This window comes from Procambarus clarkii, chromosome 55, assembly GCF_040958095.1.
Source record: "Procambarus clarkii isolate CNS0578487 chromosome 55, FALCON_Pclarkii_2.0, whole genome shotgun sequence".
Classification (NCBI taxonomy): domain Eukaryota; kingdom Metazoa; phylum Arthropoda; class Malacostraca; order Decapoda; family Cambaridae; genus Procambarus; species Procambarus clarkii.
In genome coordinates this window covers 18,278,989-18,297,876 of record NC_091204.1, presented here as the reverse complement: position 1 = coordinate 18,297,876, position 18,888 = coordinate 18,278,989, and the positions used below count along the sequence as shown (strand labels likewise).

Here is an 18,888-nt window from a genome sequence, read left to right as displayed (position 1 = left end):
CCACTTGCATTCCACTGTGTGTGTGTGTATATACTTACCTATTTGTGCCTGTAGGATCGAGTTCTAGTTCTTGGACTCCGGTTTTTCATACGCCTGTCGCCTATTGCAATGATTTTTGGCCTATTTCTCCATCATGTCTACCTTTAAAATTGTGAATGAAGTCTGCCTCTACAACCTGCTCCTTTAGTTAATTCCATTTCCCCCACTATTTTTGCGCTAGATGAAAACTTTCTAACATCTCTACGACTCAACCGAGTCTCAAGCTTCCATCCATGTTCTCTTGTACTATTCGTACTCATTGTGAGCATTTTCTCTTTTTACTGATATTCCCCATAAGTATTGTATACGTCTCAATCATGTCTTAGCCTCTTTCCTCTTTTTAGCATCGTCTGGTTTAGTTCCTTCAGTTTCTCTTCACACTACATCTCCTCTGGGACGAGCATTCTTGCAAACTAATGAACCTTTCCGAGTTCCCTTCGAAGCTTCGGTGCTCATTAACTGTTTAATAATTGTAAACAAAGCCGCCAAAGATTGAGAAAAGATGTACAGGTTCATAAGTGCTTGAGTAACTGCTTCGTGAATCTGGCCTCTGGGCAGCCAAACAGTCCTATCCTGACTAAATAACCAACCGCCCATTGCCTCGAGTCAATTTGCCACATCTATAACCACCTCCACACGTTTCATAAACTACTTCCTCTAGCAGTACATTGAAAGGGAGACTATGTAAACTGTACACAATAATCTGAGTACACCACCACTGGCCTCGTAGCCTGGTGGATAGCGCGCAGGACTCGTAATTCTGTGGCGCGGGTTCGATTCCCGCACGAGGCAGAAACAAATGGGCAAAGTTTCTTTCACCCTGAATGCCCCTGTTACCTAGCAGTAAATAGGTACCTGGGAGTTAGTCAGCTGTCACGGGCTGCTTCCTGGGGGTGGAGGCCTGGTCGAGGACCGGGCCGCGGGGACACTAAAAAGCCCCGAAATCATCTCAAGATAACCTCAAGATAACCCCCCCCCCAAGCCACTCGCCAACCAAAACAATCTGGTGGTCCAGGACGGACCGAAACGTCGCCGTTTCTGCCTTTTCTGATGTGTTGCATGATCATGGCAACTCTCTAACTCTACTTGTCAATTCGATAATAAAGTTTGATATCAGTCATTTGCCATTTTAGAAGTAAAATAATTGGTAAGTTACAAAGTCAAATAATAACTAAGTTACAAGATCTCGTGCAAGGTACGGTCTTTCGTGCAGGGTACGGCCTCTCGTGCAGGGTACGGCCTCTCGTGCCTCGTACAGTCCCTCGGACATAATATCAAGAGCCATAACGTTAAAGCTGAAATGCGATGGACTGGACCAAAGGCCAGGGACAGCAGTCGCTAGTGAACGAGAGGGAAAGAGAGAGAGAGAGAATAAGAGAGAGAGAGAATAAGAGAGAGAGAGAATAAGAGAGAGAGAGAATAAGAGAGAGAGAGAATAAGAGAGAGAGAGAATAAGAGAGAGAGAGAATAAGAGAGAGAGAGAATAAGAGAGAGAGAGAATAAGAGAGAGAGAGAATAAGAGAGAGAGACCGGGAGAAATTAAAATAACCTCAGATAAAGACCAATCAAAATTGGCCTAAATAGAAATAACAAAGAAACCAATTAGTAAATTCTCCGTTAAAGGAATGTTGGGATACAGGAGCAGGAGGAATGTAATTCAATCACACAGTCGAAGAACCTTTCACGATGGAGGTAAGTCATTTCTACATCTTCAGTGAAATGTGGAAATACTGCGTTGATGAAGGATATGGCTCGGGAGGCCTAGATTTTCAAAGGGACTGTGCGGAACGCTACGAAGATAGCCATGACATGTCTACGACCATCATCTGGAGCCCACACAGCTACGATCTACAGTCAACACCTAAGATCTACAACCAACAGCTAAGATTTACAACCAATATCTATAACAACCGGCTACAACAAACCGCTGCAGCAACATAATTTGTGCAAAATTTTGTCTTAAAGCCCCAAATTTTTTAAAAATAAATTCATTTAAAAATAAGACAAAAATTAACACAGTTCAAAAAGTTGGAAACAAAGTTGCAAACAGTTCAAAAAAAGGTTGTGTAAGTAGAAGGCAGAATGCTAGTGATGGTCAGAGTACTAGCAGAAGGATATTATGCTAGAAGAGCAGTGAATTTGCAGGATGGCAATATACTAGGAAATGAACACTGTACTAGCAGTAGATAGCAACTAGGTTTAGAAGAGTTTGCAGGAGAGGTACAAAGAATACTGGTTCGACTCCTCCATATACGCCAAATTACACTCCATCATCAACTTCAGTATTAAAGTTCAACCCTTAACAATTGGAACTACATTAAAAAAATGTGACTTTGAGTACCTGACATATGTAAAAAGATCACTTTTGCCACATTGCATATAAAGTGTACGAGGCATAAAACATATCTTTCCATACTGCCGTGAGCTAGTAATCATATTTTGACCTCGGGGAAATCTCTCTCGGGAATCATCCTGCACGTCCAATTTGGTGGTGGCTGGGCCTGGTATTCACATCTCATATTCCCAGTCTGGTGCTCGTTTGCTGCCATTCAGTCCTCATCTTCTCCGCCACCAGCCCGGTCCTTCCCTTGCTACGTGCTGCCTTTCTCCTGGTTTGGAATCAAAGCCCCTGGCTGCCTACCTCCCGGCTTGGTCTCACTAAAGCCCCCTGCCATCTCCAGGCGAAATGTTCAACATTCGCCTTTTCCATTTCTCTGTGTGGGTTTTCTGCATAATATATATTATTAGTCTTGTGTGTGTCTATAGTTTGAGGCTAGACACCTGAGGGGTAGCTTCTACCAATTTTTCCTAGTAATTGCTGGTGGGAACGTGTACAACATGGGTGGGACCGGAGTGCCATTATGAGGATAGCCGCACTATCCTCGCAATGATTTTCCAATATCTTACTAACTGGCCCCAAAATAATTTTTTCTTGATTTTTTTTTACTTTTATATATTGTAAAGCAAAATCACAGATATCCACACAATTTAAACAATCTTAGCTATCATACTTTGCCTGTAATTAACTGTAAAATGTAAGAAGTACTGATTGGGTAGTTAATTTATTAATTATAAAGATTCCCTTAGAGAGAGAGAGAGAGAGAGGGGAGGGAGGTAGGTAAGTGGTCAAGCAGTGAATGTTTTCGATTCTCAGATGTTGGTCCTGGGTTTGTATCCCGGCGGGAGCGGAAACAAATTGGCAGGGTTTCCTTTCACCTCGTACACCTATTCACCTAGCAGTAAATACGTACCTGAGAGTGTGGTCTTCCTAGGGGGGGGTGCATCCTAGGAGTAGTCGGTAATTGGCCAAAATAAATGTCCTGCCCTGTTCACCCAGCAGCAATTGGAAAACTGGAAGTCAAGCTGATTAGGATTTCCTAACCTGTTGCTAGTTCCTTCCTCCATGTTTCCAGCACTCTCCATCATTCCCTCCCTCACTCCATCCCTCCCTCGTTCTCTCCCTCCGGTCTTCACCATCCCTCCCTCTCCCTCCAGCTTTTCCCCCTAGTGTTCTCACCGCTTACTATCTCCTTTTAATTATTAAAACAGAGGTTGTCTCTAGTATTGCAGTGCCTCGACGGAATGTTGACAAAACGTGTTTCTAACACGGGTACATGGCACCTGTCTTTGTTGTTTTATTCGTGCTTGTGCGTCTGCAGGTGTGTTTGTGCGTCTGTTTGTGCGTCTGCTGGTGTGTTAAAATGCGTTTTCTAGTGTCTTTGTGCGTCTGCAAGTGTGTCGGTGCGTCTGGTAGTGTATTTTGTGAATGCTTGGGTGATTATGAATTTTCTAGCATGTTTGCTTATCTGATGAGGAGTTTGAGCGTTTGACGTTGTATTTGTGCGTCTGTTAGTGTGTGTTTATACGTCTGCTGCTGTGTCTGTAAGTGTGTTTTGGAATGCCAGCATATTTATGCGTTTTCTAGTATGTTCACATATCTGCTAGTGTTTGTGCGTCTGCTAATACTGGTAAGGAAGGATTGGTTTACTTGCTTTGTCTCCTGCTATATATATATATATATATATATATATATATATATATATATATATATATATATATATATATATATATATATATATATATATATATTATTAAATATGACCGAAAAAGTAAGATTAATAATTCTAACACGAATTTTCTCAATCTTTCGTACATTACGCTTCACTGTTGGAGGTAAATCAAAAATCACTTCTCCAAAATTCATTTTTATTTCTAGTCTGACGCGACACGGGCGCGTTTCGTAAAACTTATTACATTTTCAAAGACTTCACAAATACACAACTGATTAGAACTTACGTATCTCTGATTTTATATCTACATTTGAGTGAGGTGGGAGGGGTGATGTGGCATTAACACAAGACAGAACAAGAGGGGATATTAATAGGGTATTAAAAGTATCAACACAAGACAGAACAGAAACAATGGGTATTGAATAGAAGTGTTTGTAGAAAGCCTATTGGTCCATATTTCTTGATGCTTCTATATTGGAGCGGAGTCTTGAGGTGGGTAGAATATAGTTGTGCAACACAACTATATTCTACCCACCTCAAGACTCCGCTCCAATATAGAAGCATCAAGAAATATGGACCAATAGGCTTTCTACAAACACTTCTATTCAATACCCATTGTTTCTGTTCTGTCTTGTGTTGATACTTTTAATACCCTATTAATATCCCCTCTTGTTCTGTCTTGTGTTAATGCCACATCACCCCTCCCACCTCACTCAAATGTAGATATAAAATCAGAGATACGTAAGTTCTAATCAGTTGTGTATTTGTGAAGTCTTTGAAAATGTAATAAGTTTTACGAAACGCGCCCGTGTCGCGTCAGACTAGAAATAAAAATGAATTTTGGAGAAGTGATTTTTGATTTACCTCCAACAGTGAAGCGTAATGTACGAAAGATTGAGAAAATTCGTGTTAGAATTATTAATCTTACTTTTTCGGTCATATTTAATAATATATGTCTACAGGAAAGACTGCTACCAAAATATACTAATATATATATATATATATATATATATATATATATATATATATATATATATATATATATATATATATATATATATATATATATATATAAAAAGCCATATACAAAGAGCCGCAGCTCAACCCTCGCAAGCACCACTAGGTGAGTACTCTGTCACACACACTCCCTCGGAAGCACACGCTCTCTCAACCACACACACACACACACACACACACATCCTCAGTGCCACAGACCATTGAAATCCTCAGATTAGGCAAAATTGTAATTAAATTTTATCAATAAAGTTATTAATAATAATAATCCCTCACAGCTACACTCGGCCACATTCCACCTCTGCAATACTCTGCAACAAAAACATCATGCGGGATTACTTCAGTGGCAGGAGACTACTTGCTCGCTGACCTAAAAACCTTAAGTCTACAAGTAGGAATGGAGAAGCTTTATTTTTAGCCAGTCTGGTTATGTTAGCCCAAGGTTCGTTGGTCTGCTCCAGAGTCCTGCGCTCTGTCTCTCTCTTTCTCTCTCTCTCTCTCTCTCTCTCTCTCTCTCTCTCTCTCTCTCTCTCTCTCTCTCTCTCTCTCTATCTTCTTTTTCGTCCCACACTCTCATCGTTATAATTCTCCTCGCAGTCTTGAAGGTCCATTAATTCTCAGTGAATGAGTGTGTGGGTTTGTCATGATACTCGCGCCAAGATCCTTCTTGTTCTCTGCTGGGCTGTGCATCAAAGCCTCGGCTCCCTTCCTCCCTGTGATGGGCCAAACACTGAGGCTTTTAACACCTACTTTCCTCTTCTGTTTGGGAAACATTCCTAACCAAGTTCGAGTAAGTTCAGGTGTTGAGACGAGGTAGGACGAGGCCTGGGAATGCCTCCCATTGTGTGTAATCAGCTAGTTGTGGTTGCGGGGGTTGAGCTCTGGCTCTTTGGTCTCGTGTCTCAATTGTCAAGCAACTGAGGTACAGATTCTGGAGCCAACTGGGCTCTTATCATATCTACATTTGAAACTGTGTATGGAGTTTGCCTCCACCACATCACTGCCTAATGCAATTCCATTCGCAACTATCACAGTGAAACAAATTGTGTGTGATTTGTGTGCGTGTGCGAACTCATTTGTTCTCGCCTATGTGTGCCTTCAGGATCGGGCATTACCTCTTGGACCCCGATTTTCCATTCGACGATTTTCTAATGCAATAACCCCTAATCTATTTCCCTATCATATATAGTTTTAAAATTATGAATGTAGTTTCTTCTTTAACCTGCTTCTGTTAGTTCTAGACAATTTAACAGGGATAATACACGAAAAAAGATACACAGATGGAATTTAAGTACCCAAATGAACCACTGAGACATTAGAAAGTGTTTTATGTGTCAGAGTAGTGAGCAAATGGAACGCATTAGGAAGTGTTGTAGTGGAGGCAGACTCCATACACACATTCTAATGTAGCTGTACCTGGGATGTATAAACTCTAGAGCCTGCTGATTAAGAGTTGAGAGGAGGGGCCCAAGAGCCTTGGCTCAACCCCCTCCTGCAAATGCAACTTGATGGACACACACACAATCAGTTGATTGACAGTTGAGAGGCGGGACCAAAGAGCCAGAGCTCAACGCCCGCAAGCACATTAGGTGAGTACAAACACACACACACACACACACACACACACACACACACACACACACACACACACACACACACACACACATTGGGGCCTCGTAGCCTGGTGGATAGCGCGCAGGATTCGTAATTCTGTGGCGCGGGTTCGATTCCCGCACGAGGCAGAAACAAATGGGCAAAGTTTCTTTCACCCTGAATGCCCCTGTTACCTAGCAGTAAATAGGTACCTGGGAGTTAGTCAGCTGTCACGGGCTGCTTCCTGGTGTGTGTGTGTGTGTGTGTGTGTGTGTGTGTGTGTGTGTGTGTGTGTGTGTGTGTGTGTGGTGTGGAAAAAAAAATAGTAGTTAGTAAACAGTTGACTGACAGCTGAGAGGCGGGCCGAAAGAGCAAAGCTCAACCCCCGCAAACACAGCTAGGTGAATACACACACACAAGGGGAACACGCACAAGGGGACACAGGTGGTAACTGAGTGCCCAAATGAGCCACAGAGATATTAGAAAGAACTTTTTTAGTGTCAGAGTGGTTGACAAATGGAATGCATTAGAAAGTGATGTGGTGGAGGCTGACTCCATACACAGTTTCAAGTGCAGATATGATAGAGCCCAGTAGGCTCATTAATCTGTACACCTGTTGATTGACAGTTGAGAGGCGGGACCAAAGAGCCAGAGCTCAACCCCCGCAAACACAACTAGGTGAGTACACACACAAAACTAATAACACTATAGATAAAAATGAATGGGAATCCCTGAACGATTTTCATAATTGGTGTCGGTATGCGAACAGTGACCTGTAACTATCATATTTTTACTACACACACATTTATTATTTTACCAGCTGTTGTCGATATAACACGGTCCAGTGCTTTCTTGTATTTATGGTTCATCTAACTTGTAACTTGTATGCTTGAAATAGTCTTTCATAATTCGTTTTTTTCTCTCTATTTTATATTTTTTTTTTTTTGCTAAAGAGAATGGTGAGTTAGCTATATCGACTACTGTGGGAACCGACCTGTGAGATTTATATTTATTTAATTTATATGAATTTATATTTACGTTAATTTATATGAGATGTTTTTATGATGGTAAAGTCCAAAGACTAATGTAATTAAGAATAATTCCCAGCAGAATAGCTGGTGAATTATAATAGTATGTGGTGATGATATCCCGTTTTCTATAGACGGTAAATCCACTACAAGTTACGTTTTCTATGGGTAACTTGTTTATACAATACAGCTATTATCTGTATGATTATTAAATGGTGTCGGATTTTCCGACAACTACCGAATAATCCTATCTAGCTTGTATCACTATGACAGTATTCACTATAAGGTTAAATACTAAATCCTGTATTCAGATTGTTTTGTCACAACATCTAACGAGTATATCCAAACGCTGAGCTCCGCTTTCATCATACTTGGCCATGATTTAACTTTCTAACAGTTACAAACAACAGCTAAGATATACCGTTAACAGTTTACCAAATAACAGTTAATACAGCACAAACTTTTAGATTCCGTAAACACAATACAAAAAGCAGGCGATGAGGCACAATAACGTGGCTGAAGAATGTTGACCAGACCACACACTAGAAGGTGAAGGGACGACGACGTTTCGGTCCGTCCTGGACCATTCTCAAGTCGATCGACTTGAGAATGGTCCAGGACGGACCGCAACGTCGTCGTCCCTTCACTTTCTAGTGTGTGGTCTGGTCAACACAATACAAAACTTGTCCTAATGTTCGCAAAACAATGATAGTTCAGACCATCAACATGTCTTGCAGGAGCTGGAGTGTGGGTCTCGGTACCATGTGTATGTAGTGGCCCACAACAGTGTGGGTTCGAGCCCAGCCAGCACCACAGCGGTAGTGAGAACCCTGGGGGGCGCCCCACAGCCCCCGCCCTCCCTACAGTTCCTCACCGCCAACTCCTCCAGCGTGACGGTGTTCCCGAGGGCGTGGGTGGCCAGGGGCTGCCCCATCACCCACATGGTCCTCGAGTACCGCCAACGGGACGACCCACATTGGGTCCAAGGTAAGACACAGGCAGATAGACGGTGATACAGACAGTCAGAGAGAGAGAGAGAGAGAGAGAGAGAGAGAGAGAGAGAGAGAGAGAGAGAGAGAGAGAGACAGACAGACAGTAGAAGAGAGACAGATATATGCCTCCAAACCTAACAAAAAAGTTACCATAAAAACATAGAAAATCTAAAAATTATAATTCTGAATAATATGATTGGCTTGTCAATGCAAATTTACGTCAAATGGCTTCCAAAGAATTCCGGCTTTCAATTTTGAATCATTTTTCCAATAACTCGACTGTGACCATTTTTTTCTATTTTAATATATATATATTTATTTATTTTTTAAATTCATCTAACCGAACGTGTTTACCAGAAATGAAAATCCCTTTAAGCCAATCAGAGAGTAAAGCTGCTTCTCTTCCCCCCTGGTGCCTCTCTCTGTGGCGAGGCAGTCTCCAGTGGCGACCCCCAAGCGAGGAGAGTGGAGATCGGGGGCATGGTCCCATCTACACCCTACGCCCTCAGGGTGACGGCGGTGGCCAGCGCCGGCTCCACCACCCACACTTACACCTTCACCACCCTCACCGCCACGGGAGGCGAGTATACCTCGCTCGTTCTTCAGAAATCTTTCCAAGTCCAAAAGGTCTAAGTTTTAGTCTAAATAGAGGTGTAAGTAATCTAACAGTGTTGGCTACTCCATGGTCTTCCTCCTGACCCAACCTCGACGTGGCGCCTGCCTCTGCAGACCAGCATCTTCATGGAAGAACTTTTTATATAATTGTATATACTTTGCGTCATCTGCTTTCTCAGCTTAAACATTCCTTTATCATTGTGGTTGACTCTCGCTGTGTCCTCATTCCTCTGTTGAAGGGAATCCAATATTGGCCATTTCTTGTAACCTTTTAAGATGTATTTTATAGTCTCGATAAACGTACTTGGACTTGGGTAAAGCTGATGTATTGGTTCAGTGTTGGTGGGTACCCAATTATATTGGAGTTAGCGCGAATGAACTTGCGGAGGGTGTTGCTATGGAGGAAATCCATGCTTTGCAGCATTTCCCGGAAAGGGATTCCCAATTTGGATTTCTACCCGGACATTCAGTCTGCTATCCGCGACCGACGTAAGGGGTCGTTAGGTTGGCATTATATGTAATGAACTGTGTGCTCTTAATCTTTCCCCCTTGGTCTTCCTCCTTCCACCGTAATAGGCGATGAGAAAACGGCTTCAGCCTGATTACGTACCGTTCACACGCATTTAACTATTAGTCACTGATGGGAACAACGAGTCCTGCTCCCTTGTGTCCAAACTTCATTGTTCCACTTAAAGTCGAGCGCCTCCTTGCAGAAAGTTCCGATTTTCGTGATAGTCTTGTTCTCCCACTGTCCCCCGAGGGGTCGTTTAACTCGATAGAATGTTGACCAATCCACACTAGAAAATGAAGGGACGACGACGTTTCGGTCCGTCCTAGACCATTCTCAAGTCGAAAGTGAATTCACAATCGACTTGAGAATGATCCAGGACGGACCGAAACGTCGTCGTCCCTTCATTTTCTAGTGTGTGGTTTAGTCAACATACTTGAGCCACGTTATTGTGACTCCTCGCCTCAATAGAATTCTTGTTAAATCAGACACCTTTGATTTCGTCTTATGTCCTTCTGCTCGTATCTTGATTGATATTTCGAGCTGCACAGTCTTGCTGGCTTGGTTTCTTCTTTTGACAATTACTTCAAGTAATATATTGAGGAATGTATTCACTAGTTGTTGTGGATCTTTACTTTAATATAGTACTGTTATTTTTGTGCATATATATATAATAGTATAGTTATTCATATAGGAAATGCATAACTGATATAATCACATACAAACACCACAGTGTTGTTGTAGGTGAAACTTGAGACCTAGAGGAATAGACGAAGTTGGACACTTGCCACTGATCTCCTCTACAGCTTCACTTGGCCCCCCCTTAGTCTCCTCTACAGCTTCACTTGCCCCCCTAGTCTCCTCTATAGCTTCACTTGCCCCCCCTAGTCTCCTCTACAGCTTCACTTGGCCCCCCTAGTCTCCTCTACAGCTTCACTTGGCCCCCCTAGTCTCCTCTACAGCTTCACTTCCCCCCCTAGTCTCCTCTACAGCTTCACTTGCCCCCCCCTAGTCTCCTCTACAGCTTCACTTGCCCCCCCAGTCTCCTCTACAGCTTCACTTGTCCCCCTAGTCTCCTCTACAGCTTCACTTGGCCCCCCTAGTCTCCTCTACAGCTTCACTTGGCCCCCCTAGTCTCCTCTACAGCTTCACTTGCCCCTGGGAAATATTCCCTACAGCTTCACTTGCCCCCCCCTAGTCTCCTCTACAGCTTCACTTGCCCCTGGGAAATATTCCCTACAGCTTCACTTGCCCCTGGGAAATATTCCATACTGCTTCACTGCCACATTCTCTTCCTTTATAACAGCCAATCAAAAGTTTCCACTTTTTTTTCTAGAATCCAGTTATTCTTGCTATTTTTATTTTCATTTCATCTCGCCAATATTCTGCGTTCTTTTAAATTGAATTCTGGTCACGTTGTTATCAATATATTGTACACGTATATCAGCGGGCGCGCGCGCGCGCGCTCACACACACACACACACACACACACACACACACACACACACACACACACACACACACACACACACACACACACACACACACATACATTATATATATATATATATATATATATATATATATATATATATATATATATATATATATATATAAATATATATTTGTAAATATTATGTTCCATTTGAAACTTGATTCCATAAAATGGGTTACAACAATGGTTACATTCAAGGTACGAAGTTATACATTGGTTTCATGCAGTGTGTGTGTCATTCAGCTGTGAAATGTCAGCGTCATTGTAATTGTTGACCTCATGCTTATGTTTACTACGCTCGCAGTTGGCTTCGAGGTATTATTTCTCTGTAGATTATTCCTGAACCTTGGCTGGTGTGAAGCATTCGACACTCCCCCCCCCCCCCACACTGGGGGTCCAGAACACTCTTGCTGAGGTTCACTCTTGCTGAGGTTCACTTTGGCCACATGTTTTTCTGTTGTTGTTTTTGCCACGTGTTATTCCGTAGTCGGGGATCCCAAATACCACAAATTTCGTTCATTAACCCAGTTTACTAACGTAATAATATCGTTAAACATCTATTTGTTCTACTTTTCACCCAGTAATTGCGTAATAGTGAAGGTCAACACATTATTTTCTGCACTAAAGCCAGTTTCGTTATTGCTCTCACAAAGTCCTTTCCCTGATTGAGATCCTGGTGCGTTTCTCTTGCCAAAATTATCGCCATGTAACTCTCCATTTCAAACACGTATACACATTCGTGTATAGTTCCGTAATTTGGGTATTCATGGTAGGTTGTTCTATTTACTCTACTCACCATGAGAGTAAGAACAAGACCGGAACACACACACACACACACATATATATATATATATATATATATATATATATATATATATATATATATATATATATATATATATATATATATATATATATATATTAATATCAGCAATTATATTCCGTAAATTTTAAAGCATTATTGAACTCCTGTACACTAGTGGTGAACTCCTGTACACTCCTGTACACCTTTGTGGTGAGTGGTAGTGATGTGTTGGTTGGTGTACAGAGCTGCCGCCGGCGTGGTCGGGCAAGGCGTCTCCTCAGTGGCTCTCCGTCAGGGTGCTGCTGCCTCTCCTGTCTTCCGTCGTCGCCCTGGCCTCCTCCCTCGCCCTCGTCTGCTACTGTGTCAGGAGGAGTAAGCTTCATTACATTGTTGTACTTGCTGAAATGTACAGTTCCTCTTAAGCTGTTGAATTGTAACGACTGTTCTGTGAGTGTTTTTAGCTATGGAACGAGATGACTTGTTCAGTATGTGTTTTCTCATTACTTGCAGAGACTTCTCCGTCAGGAGGCGGTGACGGAGACACGGAAGGAGGTAGCGAGGGCACAGGGCGCAGCGCCAACACCGCGGCCCGCGACAATAAACATAACCTGGCGCAGCGGGAGCAGTACTACGCCACCATCAGGAAAGCAGCGCCAAGAGACCAGCAGAGCGACCTGATACCCGGTGGGTGAAAGCAAGCCCGAGCTGCCATTTGTGCTTCCATCCTTCGCCCTCTCCTGCTGTAGGCAGCTGTTCTCAGTGTCACTTACGTTTGATACTATCTTAAGCTCTTCCAATCGTCCAATATGACTGACGTCAATGTTTCCTTCTTGATGTTCATTATCCTCTTCGTCAGCAGCTCCGTCAGGAAGGTGTTCATATAGTCAGGGTTAGTTTGTTTACTCTTAAGCCAAACCCGAGACGTTGCTCCTGACTAAGATGCCCCACTCCCTCCCTCTCAACAGAGAACGCAGAGGACATCTACCCGTACGCCACCTTCCAGCTACCCGACCCGGCGCCCCCAGATCCAAACCACATCCCCATGTATCCGATTTACCAGACCCGCACAGATAAGGTCCGTACCCGAGTCGTACTGTGTGTTAATGCTCGTCTTGTGAGCTCTGAGGCACCTAGTGTGTTGTAGTTTGTGTTGTTCTCCTCTGGGAGGTCTCAGGCCGTCCACACCTCAAGGTAAGTTGACTCATGTGCAGACGAGGAGTCACAGTACGTGGCTGAAATATGTTGACCAAACCACACACTAGAAAGTGAAGAGACGACGTTTCGGTCCATCCTGGACCATTCTCAAATCTCACAATCGACCTGAGAATGGTCCAGGATGGACCGGAACGTCGTCGTCTCTTCACTTTCTAGTGTGTGGTTTGGTCAACTTGGGTCATATAGTGAGCCACAGTAGTGCGACACTTCAGGTTTAATAAAGGCAGATACATTTTTCGAAAACAAAAAAATACAATTTTTAAGATGTCATTTTGTAAAGGAGAATTAAATGCTTTCTTAAATGACTTTCTAGATGTTAACAGGCAGAAATGTTCTGGCTATACCAGTCTGCCAGTTTGTTTCTGACAGTCTGCTGACTGCACCAGTAACCTGACTGTAGCACACAGCAGTTACGTAGCATACGTTGTGTCCCAAATTCCCTCCCTCGGTTCGGGCCTACCATGATGAATTGGGGGGCATATATCAGAGTTAACAATCAATATGTACACATACACAGATCTATTTGGATCTAACGAGTGACGTCATGAGGTAATCGAGCAATCAGCCACCTTTAATGGTTGTCATTAGTCATATGACAGCCACTCAAACAACCAGGTCGGTGGTATTAGGTCGTCCCATGACCAGACCACACACTGGGGGCTCCCTCGGTGTGGGTAGCAACCTGGGATGTAGGGAAATACCCGTGTGTGTTAGGGAGAATAACCTGGAGGCTTGGGGCTAGGGAATTTTATTTGGAGTATTAGGAGTGTAACCTGGGGTGTTGTGGAAGAGTTTCTTGCAGATGGTGATGCCTAAATAAGGAACGGGAGTATAATAACCAAATTTATTAGTCTATTTACCACTGATGCATGTCGCTAAAAGAAGCGTTTCGTTAATGTACGCCTCAGAATCCTTAGACAAAAGCGGAAGGTATAGTGCACAGTAACAGGCACAGCCATGAATGCTAGGCAGGCTTGGAGAGGATGAAGGGATGATGACCAAGCCACATTGTCAGAAAAGGAAGAAAACACGTTTCGGACCGTCTTAGACCATTAACAAGTCGTGTACTGAGAAAACGTCGTTGTTTCTCTGTTTTCTGGTGTATGGTTTTGTCATCTTCATCCAAGTAAATGTGCATCATCGTCTCCATAATGATATATTAATTTACCTAAGTTTCATAATTTGGCAGTGTACGAAAATATATATCAGTTCATTCGTCTTTTGGACACCAACATCCCGTAGACACGAAAAGACATCCCATAGACACAGAAGGACCTTCTATAGACATGGAGGGACTTCCCATAGACATTGAGGGACATCGCATAGACACCAACATCCCATATAGACACGCGGGGACATCCTTGGTGTGTGAACACCACGAGCCATACAGAACCACGGTGCCTAATCTGGCTAACGTAGAAGCCTACACTATAAAAATCGTTCAGTGTGTATACCTCTATCCGTCGGATTACAACATTTAATGATTTACAGCTTTTAATTAATATATCAAAGCCCATGTGAATTTTTTTTTATCGCAAAATGTCAGGTTTATGGGTTTTATAATGAGACCATTTTTTCCACCCATAATCCCTAAAATTATTATTTATATTTATTATATTTATTAATTCGCCGCGGCTGTGATATTCAGCCATCAGATTGCGAATCTTTGATGTTGTGAATATTTGCCTCGGCGATACGACTCATAACGTTGAATATTTTATGTTCCAAATAGTGGAGTTTCTCATTTTAGTCAAAGTTGTTCACACTTTCATACTTACACTACACGGGGACTCCTGCTGCCGCAGAGGCACTCTCACACAGGCACTCAAATTGTCCCATATAACACTCACACATCTCACGAAGGCACTCAAATTGTCCCATATAATACTACCAATCACACAAATATTGATTGTATAGCAAACAAGCTAAAGGAATTATAGGAGATGCAACTGAACATTATCAAACTTACAGACATCAAACTTCAACATAGTTGATGTAGTCTTTGTAAGGGGCTGCCAATTAGTCAGAGACGAAAGAAACAGGAATGAGGGGAAACGACATTGGTGCCAGCCATAGCTATGTTGGGAACACGAACGACCACTCAGATGCGCATTTCGTCTTGGTTTCGACAACCTGCTTGTTAACTGGGTTGATCCAAAGTGTAGGGACTGTTACTGGTTCAGTGGTTCCGTCTGTCTATCCAGTTTATTATCAGTTTTCTTGCAAATATGGAACGGCTGTATACGATCTGGTTGGGCAACTGGAATTGCATATGGGTTGCGACTTGGTTGGTAGTGTAGCAATCAATAGCTTGAAGACTATCAGAAAATCCAGCAGCACTGGCATCCATATAGCTTATGGACTCCAGTACTACTCGTTAAGTGAGCTGGAGTCTTACAGCTGAGCAAAGAATCCTGTTCATTACCCAACACCATGACATGTAAGGTTAAACGTTGCAGTCTTTGACGTAATCTATCCAGTGAAGGTTGCAGACACTGCCAAGACCCCCTTCGAATCATTCGCAGAAGCATTATCATCATATTTCTGAAGCTATGAAGCTGAAGCTATAAGCTATTGCACAAACGTTTCGTAGTGACACTCTGCAGTGGTGTCAGTGTTTGATACAGTGACGATGAGAACTCTGAGATAAATACTTTGCAGCGTGGGGAGGGTGATGGAAAGGGAGAGGTAAGTGGGAGTTAGAGAATGGGGGAGCCAATGACAATCATGGGGTAAAGGAATGGATACCATCACTAACAGCAGCAGATGCCCAATTTACTTGAATCAATGATTAGTTATATGCAAACAAGGAGTCACAATAACGTGGCTGAAATATGCTGACCGGACCACACACTAGAAAGTGAAGGGACGACGACGTTTTCAGTCCGTCCTGGACCATTCTCAAGTCGATTCGATATATGGGGTCTGTGCTGAACGTGATATATATATATATATATATATATATATATATATATATATATATATATATATATATATATATATATATATATATATAACATATCATGGGCAGTGAATAAACTGTAAGCTTTACAAAAGCATAATGTAGCAGCATGTGGTGTCGCCTGCCTGTGATTCATATCATGGGAGAGTCGACAAGCGAACACTCATTGTGGTAACATCTTAAGGTCATAATTCAGCTCAAAACGCATTAAAGATTTTCCCCAGGCAAGCCACATATCTTGTACCTCATTGGGCCATTTCCCCCAACATGCGAGGGCTGCGTGTCCCTGTACCGGGGGGGAAGAGGAGGGTGTGTACAGTATCGCCCTGTTGAGCTACAGGGCGGTACCCATGGGTTCCGTACTGCTCTGCAGAGTGAAGGTGTTCCGTCTCCCATATAGGTACCAAGTAGAGTGAATATAACGTATCCAAGAGTTGTGACACTGACCATTCAGTATAGAGAATGTGGCGAGTTTTAGATCGATGGCACTCGGCTGGTACCATAGAGAAAATGACCGTTTAGGACGACTGGCACCATAGTGAAGATGACCTGGTCCAGGACGGCTGGCACCATAGTGAAGATGACCTGGTCCAGGACGGCTGGCACCATAGTGAAGATGACCTGGTCCAGGACGACTGGCACCATAGTGAAGATGACCTGGTCCAGGACGGCTGGCACCATAGTGAAGATGACCTGGTCCAGGACGACTGGCACCATAGTGAAGATGACCTGGTCCAGGACGACTGGCACCATAGTGAAGATGACCTGGTCCAGGACGGCTGGCACCATAGTGAAGATGACCTGGTCCAGGACGGCTGGTACCATAGTGAAGATGACCTGGTCCAGGACGACTGAACTAGGTCATCGCCCCCTCGGTCAGTCACAATAAACCGGCTTCACATTACACCAAAATTCCCCGACAGGAACCGTGTAATTTCGATAGGAAATATCTCAAGAATATTAATGAAAAATATTGTTAATATTCTATTGATAAATTTGCGATTTGCATACTATTGTCGCTTGTTGCTCTCCAGTATGGTAATTACTAACCTATTGAATAGGGCTGCTTAAAGCTGCTGTACGAGCGATAAATATTTGAATATAGATCCGAAGCGAAGATTAAATGTTAAAACAACATAAGCCACTGAAATACGCCACACAAGCCACTGAAATACGCCACACGTGCCACTGAAATACGCCACACGTGCCACTGAAATACGCCACACGGGCCACTGAAATACGCCACACGTGCCACTGAAATACGCGACACGGGCCCCTGGAATACGCGACACGGGCCCCTGGAATACGCGACACGGGCCCCTGGAATACGCGACACGGGCCCCTGGAATACGCGACACGGGCCCCTGGAATACGCGACACGCGCCACTGGAATACGCGACACGCGCCACTGGAATACGCGACACGGGCCCCTGGAATACGCGACACGCGCCACTGGAATACGCGACACGCGCCACTGGAATACGCGACACGCGCCACTGGAATACGCGACACGGGCCCCTGGAATACGCGACACGCGCCACTGGAATACGCGACACGCGCCACTGGAATACGCGACACGCGCCACTGGAACACGCGACACATTACATGTGGTTGGAAATATTACCTTGCACTCCTCAGCGTGGTAATTTTTAGCTAGCTATATAATAAGGGTGGAAACGTTAGTGCTCTTCTCCCCCGGTTATTTATTTTTGTATACAAAAGCCTCTTTGATGTTTCGACTCCGCATTCATACTTATGAAATGTGAAATTGACTTTACTGGGTGCATACACTTCGAACCTTTCATGTAGAGTGTATAGCCACCAACTCGCCCCACATGCTTGACCTTAACAATACGTTCGTAGGATGTTCTCGTTGCTCGTACTCGTCTAGATGTACTCGCATAGATGTACTCAAGATACACTTACCAACGTGACTTCCTTCCAATATTGTACTTATATTTGCTTTTGAAGGTGCTAATTGATTTACTTTCCACAGTCTGTATCTCATTACATTTTTAACTTTATGTAAAAGTCTTCATGATTTCTGACTCATTTCTATCTCTCCAAGTCTCCGCATGTCTCTCATTTTGAACATTGCCTCTCTGTTCAGTATGTTCATGCTTGTGAGTATCTTGAACGTTGCGATCATGTCTTCTCTCGTCATTGCCTGTAGCAACTTTGCCAGATATCACATTGCGTTTCATTTGCTGCTTTTTAATGTGGGCATTCTATTCTATGGGTCTCTATTCGAGAGGTGATCTATGTGAGGATTTTGTTGTTTTTAGACTGAGCTACTGGGAACAAAAAGTTCCAAGTAGCACTGGCTATGGTGAGCCCGTAGTGGACTTACCTGGCACAGGAGCGGGGCTGTAACTTTTTTTTTTAACTTTGTTCTGTAGGCCTCTTTTTGTTAAATTAGCGACAAAGTTAGGGATATATCTTACGAGATCTGTGTCACTGATTCAGGAAGCTGTTGTTTTATCCCGTATTGCTACCTGGGTCTGATCTCTCCTGCTTCGATGTTCATTATTTTGCATTTGTCAGAGCCAAGTCTAGGAGCCATCTTTCCAGCCTTCACTGAAGTGGATCTTGGTCGCTCTGAAAATGTCTGA

At 43.2% G+C, this 18,888-nt stretch overlaps 1 protein-coding gene across 1 annotated transcript in view; it reads left to right on the top strand.

Moving 5' to 3' along the window:
• The window catches only part of LOC123755430 (cell adhesion molecule Dscam2), a 338,869-nt gene that overhangs the window by 290,901 nt on the left and 29,080 nt on the right, over window positions 1-18,888 (top strand). The window contains exons 26-30 of the mRNA XM_069305526.1: window positions 8,422-8,671; window positions 9,113-9,256; window positions 12,343-12,471; window positions 12,610-12,783; window positions 13,065-13,194. Coding sequence (XP_069161627.1) covers window positions 8,422-8,671; window positions 9,113-9,256; window positions 12,343-12,471; window positions 12,610-12,783; window positions 13,065-13,194 — 827 coding nt within the window. The remainder of the gene's footprint in view (window positions 1-8,421; window positions 8,672-9,112; window positions 9,257-12,342; window positions 12,472-12,609; window positions 12,784-13,064; window positions 13,195-18,888) is intronic.